At 42.9% G+C, this 7,805-nt stretch overlaps 1 protein-coding gene across 1 annotated transcript in view; it reads left to right on the forward strand.

Moving 5' to 3' along the window:
• The first annotated feature begins 2 nt into the window (after nucleotides 1–2).
• The window catches only part of Map3k9 (mitogen-activated protein kinase kinase kinase 9), a 64,040-nt gene continuing 56,237 nt past the window's right edge, over nucleotides 3–7,805 (forward strand). The window contains exon 1 of the mRNA XM_013017697.1: nucleotides 3–490. Within this exon, the coding sequence (XP_012873151.1) occupies nucleotides 91–490 (400 nt within the window). The 5' untranslated portion in view covers nucleotides 3–90. The remainder of the gene's footprint in view (nucleotides 491–7,805) is intronic.

Consider the following 7,805-nt stretch of genomic DNA (forward strand, 5'->3'; position numbering starts at 1 on the left):
CCCCCCCAGCTCTGCGGAGCCGCATGAACAATAGGCGGCGGCGGCTCCTGCGGGCGGCGGCGGCCCCGCACCCTATGGATCGGCCGCTCCATGGAGCCCCCGAGCGCGCTTCTCGGCTGCCTGGCGAGCGCCGCCACTGCCGCCCCGCCGGGGGAGGATGGAACGGGGACCGGGGCCGAGGAGGAGGAGGAAGAGGAGGAGGAGGCGGCGGCGGCCCCCGGGGGGCTGGGTTCCGACGCCCCGCTACCCTACTGGACGGCCGTGTTCGAGTACGAGGCGGCGGGCGAGGACGAGCTGACCCTGCGGCTGGGCGACGTGGTGGAGGTGCTGTCCAAGGACTCGCAGGTGTCCGGCGACGAGGGCTGGTGGACCGGGCAGCTGAACCAGCGGGTGGGCATCTTCCCCAGCAACTACGTGACCCCGCGCAGCGCCTTCTCCAGCCGCTGCCCGCCCGGCGGCGAGGACCCCAGTTGCTACCCGCCCATTCAGTGTAAGGCGAAGGCGGGGCGCGGGATGGGGCGCGGGGCGGGGAGGGGAGGAGGGGGGACGGGATGGAGGCCTGGGGTGGTCGTGGAGGGAGGGAAGGCCCGGCCGAGGGTGGTGGGTTAGAAGTGGGAAGCCAGGGTGGGGCGTGATGGGCGATCGGGGTGGAGGGGGTGCGCGCCATCTCCGGGCGGCCCGGGCTTTAATTTGGTGAGGTGGATTTCCCAGAGACCCCGCAGGCCGGACCTGGAATTCAGACTCCTGGGCTTCTTAACCTTCCTCTCCCCACTCAGCAAGAACCCCTGGGGTCCACGTTCCGGAACATGATAGTCTCCCCGCGTCCTTCCTCCTCTTTACCCTTCCTGTCTCCCCTTCAAATCGGGAAAGATTTTCAGGCAAGCGGGTGGTTGGTTACTACCGAAACCACCGAAGTCCCCACATCTGGGACTTTGCCGACCTCTGGTGTCGCCTCTCCCCGCCTCTTAAAGGTATTTGTTGAGAGCGAGAGAGGGAGAGGTGGAGGGTTGGGCTGGCTGACTTACAAGTTCCGGAAGTATGTGTGAACTCAGGGCTGAAGTGTCTTTGAAATGTGTTGATTTCCTGGATCCTAGTGCTGTGTTTCAGAATCGCACCTTTAGGAGTCTCGCTGGATGATGTGTTAAGAAAGGTGTGTGTGAGGTGGTGGTTGGGGTTGGGCTGGGGAAGTGTTGGGTGGAGAAATTATTAGAAAGGGACAAGGATGTTGGAGCATAGGGTCCTTCAATAGTCTTACAGTTCACACGATAAAGATTTTCTCCTCTCCTCTCACCCTAGATCTTTGCCTATATTTGGAATTGCCCAAGTCTCGGGGGTTGGGGTGGGGGAGTATGTCCAAGGTTCCCTCCCAGGGCCTTTATCCCAGTGTCCTGGTTTTCATCAGTTTCCCAAGAGAACTCTGGTCCACACCTGTAATGAAATTCCCTTTTTTTTTTTCTTTAGAATTCCCTAAACAATCATACATACTTGATTGTTTTAGAAGGATGCAAATGTCTTAAAATGCAGTTTACTGTGTGTGCATGTTGCAAACACCAGTTCTAGAACTTGAACTTTTTTGCTCAAAGCTAAAGCTCTATCACTTGAGCCACAGCTCCACTTCCAGCTGTTTTGGTGTTTAATGGGAGATAAGGATCCCTCGAGCTTTCCTGCTTAGCCTGGCACCCTTATGCTCAAATCACAGACCTCTGAGTATCTAGGATTACAGGCTTGAACCACTGGATCCCAGCCATACTGTTTTTGTATTTAAGAATTCCACTGTTTCTTCTCTGTTAAGATACATTGCAAGCATGTATTTATTATTGAACATTTATTTCAATTGTAACAGTTATTTTTTGTGAATCTCTAACTTATCTCCACTTGAATAATGGTGCCACTTTGTCTTAAGATATGCAGTAATTAACATCAGAATCATTAGTTTTTTTTCTACCTATTTTTTTTGGTGTTTTGAATGCCAAATTGATACTCAGATCTTTGATTTTCTTCATATTTCTTTCATTCAGTTTAAAGCTTTATATTTCTACCTTTTGATCTCTAGAATGCTTGAATGACAAATTAAATTGTTTCCAGTGCTACATCTTTTTGGCACAGGTATTGGTAAGATGAAGGCTACTCAAAGGTCCTGGCATAATGTTTTGAAACAGTGTTAAAGTTAAACTTAGCCATATGTTGGAAGACATAAAAATAGTGGCATGTTAGAAAACACTGTGGTTTTAAATGTAAGAGGTTCTTTGTGGGTGAAGTTCTGTTTTGTTTTTTAGCAACAACTAGTGTCAGAGTTCATGTGCAGTTTGTGAGCAGAAACTGTTTCTTCAGAGTCTTGATTGCTGTCATAGCAGTCAAGAGTGAATATAAGTGACTATGACTTAGACCAAAGAAACTTTGTAGAGGAAGCCAGACATGTCAGGCGTGTGCTACTTTGGGAGTTCCTTCTCTGTAAGATGGCCAAGACTTACTTATATTATAATCAAAGCTTCCTTGGATAGAGTTGATTCTGAAATCTAGAACCCAGATGATGAGGAAGGAAGAAGTATCTTCTGCTTGAATAACATAGCATTTGAAAGTCCTGGTTGTTAAGTACTCTAATTTGGCTTTGCTAAATTTGATTACCATCAATTCTTGATAATTCAGAAATTTTATTTCCAGTCAGAAGTTGAGTACTTACTGACAGATACAGTGTTAGGTACCAGGAGATATATAACAAAAAGGTGCTTGAAAGTTACATGAGGTCATGTAAATACAAAATTTCATTTTAGTGCTTTGTAAAGACAGGTGGTTCTCTGATCTGTATGGATCTATCCACAAGTTCAGTAAGTGTCAGAAAAAAAAAAAAACGATTGACAAATTTTTCTTTAAAGATTTGGAAATATAAAGGAGACACCAACAATTCTTGAACTTCCTCTCCGGAACTTCCATCGTGGCGTCCAGGTTATATTCTGGATTGTGTGAATAGATGACATTGTCAAGCAATAATGCTCAGTTAATGTTAAGTTTTTTTACTTTTCCAAAGTGAAATTTTTGTTCCAACTTTATTCCAAACAAAGGGAAAATTACTAAACTTTTTGTAAAAAAAAAAAAAGCAGTGATACTATAAACCATTTATATTTATATAATGCTTTTTTTCTTGTCCTGTGTAGGTGTTAGGGTTGAGCTTTCCTTTGATGATAAACATAAATGAATCAGGAGCACATTCATTTGATTTATTTTAGATAAATATGTAAATGTAAAGTTCCAAATTTATGTTTTTGAGTGATATAGTCCTAGGTCTTTAAAACATTTCTCTTCCATGACAGTTGTGTCTGTTTGAAAACAGGGCATTAAATTAATTATTAATTCACACTTTTTCTTACATCCACTAAAAATGTAAGAATGTGTTTTCAGGTGTATTTAAGATTGTTTTAAAATTATTTTTAAATAGTTGTACAAAGGAGTTGCTATTTAACAAAGCAGTTTATAAATACAATATACCTTGATCAGTGTTATGCCTTTCAACATTCTTACCCATCCTTTTTCTACCCACCCTCTTCACTCTTCTTAATTTTGTAGGTTATACATTAGATTCTTTTTAAAGTAGTTATTATAAAGGTGATGTACATACAAAGGGGTTACAGTTAATAAATCAGGTAAAGAGCACTTTACTTTTGCACAGTGACATCTCTTCCCTTGTTCTCTCCCAGTTTTTCCCTCCTGTCCCCACCCACAAGTTGTATAGTTCATTGTCAACATAGTGTCTAGTGAGTACCACTGCTGCATTTGTTCACCTTTTGTCCCTCCATTTCTGGGACCCATCTTACCCTCCCAAAGACAGATAAATGAACAAACAAAAACAAAAAAGAAAGCAACAACTACCAAAAAAAAGCCCTTCGTTTCCATTTCCTGGAGTTCATTTCAGCAAATACTATTGTATATGTTCAGATGCACATAGGCATTGCACTTCTGTGTTCCTTCCATAAGAGACTCCACCTTTGGTCTCACTGTGTGTGAATGCTTAGAGACCTGTATAATTTATCATGTTCCAGTGTATTTTAGAGCTAGTTTCTGCATGTGAGAGAAAACATCCCCCATTTTGTCTCTCTGAGCTTGTCTTACCTCACTTAACTTGATTTGTTCAAGGTCATTCAGTTCCCTGCAAATGACATACTATTCTTTCTAATGGCTGTGTAAAATTCTATTATGTATAGGGTACCACATATTTTGGATCCACTCATCTATGATAGCGCTGTTTCCATAGCTTGGGTATTATGAATAGTGCAGCAGTGAACATGGATGTACAAGTATTTCTATGGTATCCTGGCTTGTAATGTTCTAGGTAGATGCCCGTAAGTGGTATGCCTGGGTTATACAGAAGATCTATGTTTAGTTTTTTGAGGAACTTACAAACTGATGATCTGAGTGGTTGTATTAGCTTACATTTCCACCAACAGTGCAATTGGGTTCCTTTTTCCCCTACATTGGATTCTTGACTGCATTTTCCTTTACTTCTTTTCATTTGTCCACTGCTTTCCCCTTGACCCATACCACCCTATCTAGTACTTGCTTCTTGGTGTTTTGTTTTGCTTAATTTTGACTTTACCTTTCTAAGGAATTACACTATTTGAGTTCTCCCTTGGATCTACCATATTTCTGTACTTAAGATTTGAGGTTTATTATTTTTTTTAAGACAAGATCTCATGTGTACCCTAAGCTGGCCTTAATTTCATGATTTTCTGTCTCTGCTTCCCAAGTGCTAGGAATATTGGCATGCAGCAATATTTCCACAGACCCAGCTCTTTAGGAAAGATTTTTTTTTAGGGCTGGGAAGGTGGCTCAGTGGTAGAGCACTTGCCTTGCATGCCTGAAGCCCTGGGTTCAATTCCTCAGCACCACATAAACAAAAAGAAAAGAAGCCGGAAGTGGCGCTGTGGCTCAGGTGGTAGAGCACTAGCCTTGAGCTGAAGAGCTGAGGGACAGCGCCCAGGCCCAGAGTTCAGGCCCCATGACCGGACCCAAAAACAAAAAAAAAAAAGATTTTTTTTAATGAGTAGAATATATACCATTCTTATACTTTATGATGGAGTATATACCATTTGTTTGTACAAACTTCCCAAGAATCTTCCTCTGTATTCAGTTTCCAACCATACAACTGAAAAGGAATACCATCTTCACTCTTAAAAAAAAAGTTTTCTGGGCTGGGATGTAGCTCAGTGGCAAAGCGCTTGCCTAGCAAGCGCAACGTCCTGGGTTCGATCCCCAATACCAAAAAAGAAAAGACAAAAAAAATACAGTTAAAAAAAAAAGTTTTCCTTCCTTCCTTCCTTCTTTCTTTCGTTCTTCTTTCTTTCGAGTCGTGGGGCATGAACTTGGTCTGGGCACTATCACCGAGCTTGTCATCTCAAGGCTAGTGCTCTTAACACTTGAGCCACAGCACCATTTCCCATTTTCTGGTGGTTAATCGTAGATAAGAATCTCATGGGGGCTGGGAAAATGGCTCAGTGGTAGAGCACTTGCCTTGCATGCATGAGGCCCTGGGTTCGATTTCTCAGCACCACATAAGCGAAAAGAAAAAAAGCTGGAAGTGGTGCTGTGGCTCAAGTGGTAGAGTGCTAGCCTTGAGCTGAAGAGCTGAGGGGCAGTGCCCAGGCCCAGAGTTCAGGCCCCATGTCCGGACCCAAAAAAAAAGAGTCTCATGGACTTCCTGCCCGGGCTGGCTTTGAACCTCAGTCCTCAAATCTCAGCCACCTGAGTAGCTAGGAATACAGGCATGAACCACTGGCACTCAGCTTTTTTCCTTTCTAAAAACCAGGTCTTGACTGGAGTGATAAATATATATACATATATATAGAAATATATATGGAGAATATATATGGAGAGCTCCATATATTCTCTGCTGAAACTGAAATTCTAGTTCCTTAGCTCTTATCCAAAGGGACTTCTTAGCAGGGAAGAAAAAGAAAGTCCTCCATCTTGCTTCCAGTCTTTGTGTATGGTAGAAGTCTGTGCTCTATACTTTTCTTGAAGGTTGGTCCCAAAAGTTCCTTAACTACATAGGAGGAACCTGAGCTTTTATGTTCTTACCAAAGAGAGGTGATTGTTTTCCTTTGTCCACAAAGGATTTCTGTCTTTGGTGACCTGCCCGAGGGGAGCTGTCCTTTCAGCACCCTAGTCCCAAGTTAGATGTGTTTCCCCACCCCCATCCTGGCATTTAAATAAACATTCAACACCTACTGTGTGTTAAGAAAGTACAATAGTAATTCCCTGGGGAAGAACTCAAGACACTGTTGAGGAACTAGTATAATGAATACAAATTTGTTGAGAGGCAGGTAACTTTTCTTCATATAAATGGTAGGGGGTGGGAAACTCTGATCATAGTTCTCTAAGAGGTTTTCTACCTTTCTTTAAGACAGATGTTTTTTTCATACATAGAGACTGCATCAGGCAAAAATTAGTAATCAGTTAGGGTTCAGTTTTAGGACTCAGAAACACTGAAGCTATTTTAAGCAGGAAAAGGATCTAGCACAGGAAATTAGGTGTTCACGGAATTGTTGGAAGGACTGAGAGAGGAGACTCAGCTGAACCTATAGGAAGAACTCTTGGGATATGGCCTACCAGGCGAGCTGCCACTTCTCTGTTTGGGCAGGTAAAGATTCTGGAGAGGCCATTGAAGATGTTGGCTTCAGGAACACCCTTTGTGTCTGGAGCCCTGAGATGAGGCCACCACTTGGTGATGAAACAATCCTTCCTACATCTACAGAGCTAGTAATTGGACAAGTATCTGTTGTTGCAGATAGACATGCTTGTGAGGAGAAGCATCAAGATGGTCTCTTTGTTGCTTCTGCATCTGGTTGGCAGAACTTTTTCTGTATACAAACCTGGGAAATACAGGTTTCTTGACTTTAGTACTGAAAGGTGGTGCTAGCGTAAAATGGATGCTGACTGCTAGTCTGCAGTATCATCCACATCACTTGTTTTTCAAGAAGATTGCTAGATGAAGCAATAACTAAGTGGTGTTGGCAATCAAACCAGGTCCTTGCAAATGCTAAGCACCTGCTCTACCGTCAGCATGCTATAACTTCATCCCCAAGGCTATAACTTTTAAAAATATATGTGTTTTTTATTGTAAAGATACTGTACAGAGGATTTACAGTTACATGAGCAAGGTAATGAGTCCATTTCCTATTGAGCATTATTACCCCCTCCTTTGTTTTTCCCCTACCATCCCTCCCCTCCCCCCTGCAAAATTGTAAAGTTCCTTTTCAACATAGTGTCTTGTACATCTCATTGTTACAGTGGGTCATCCTGTATCCTTATTTCAGCATTTTTATAACTTCTTTTTTTTTCCTTTGTGGCTCTTCTGGTCTTTGAAATAAGGGCCTAGGTGCTGTCCCTGAGCTTTTTTACTCAAGGCTAGTACTCTGCTACTTGAGCCACAGCTGCACTTGTGCATTTTCGGTGTTTAATTGGATATAAGTATCTTATAGATTTTCCTAGCTACCTCACTTTGGAGCCTTAATCCTTAAGAGTTTCCTTTTAGCAGCCTGACAGTTGCACTGCAAAAATTCAAGTGACTATCAGTCCCAGATAAAATGGAAGTACTATAATTAAGCAAGGACAGATTTTTTTTTGGGGTATCACCATCATCTGAGTAGAGAGCAGGGGTGTGGCAGAGCTGGCCAAGTAAGGAACGGAACAGCTAGCAGTGGGCAGTTCCTCTTTCGATCTTGCCAAAAGTTCAGAAATATCTTTGTTTTCTTAGTATTTTAGTAGAGTGAGATTGTTATCTTTGTTTTAGAAAGCCCAAGTGGGGGCTGGGA

The sequence above is a fragment of the Dipodomys ordii genome, unplaced genomic scaffold (genome assembly GCF_000151885.1).
Source record: "Dipodomys ordii isolate 6190 unplaced genomic scaffold, Dord_2.0 Scaffold2, whole genome shotgun sequence".
NCBI classification, from domain to species: Eukaryota; Metazoa; Chordata; class Mammalia; order Rodentia; family Heteromyidae; genus Dipodomys; species Dipodomys ordii.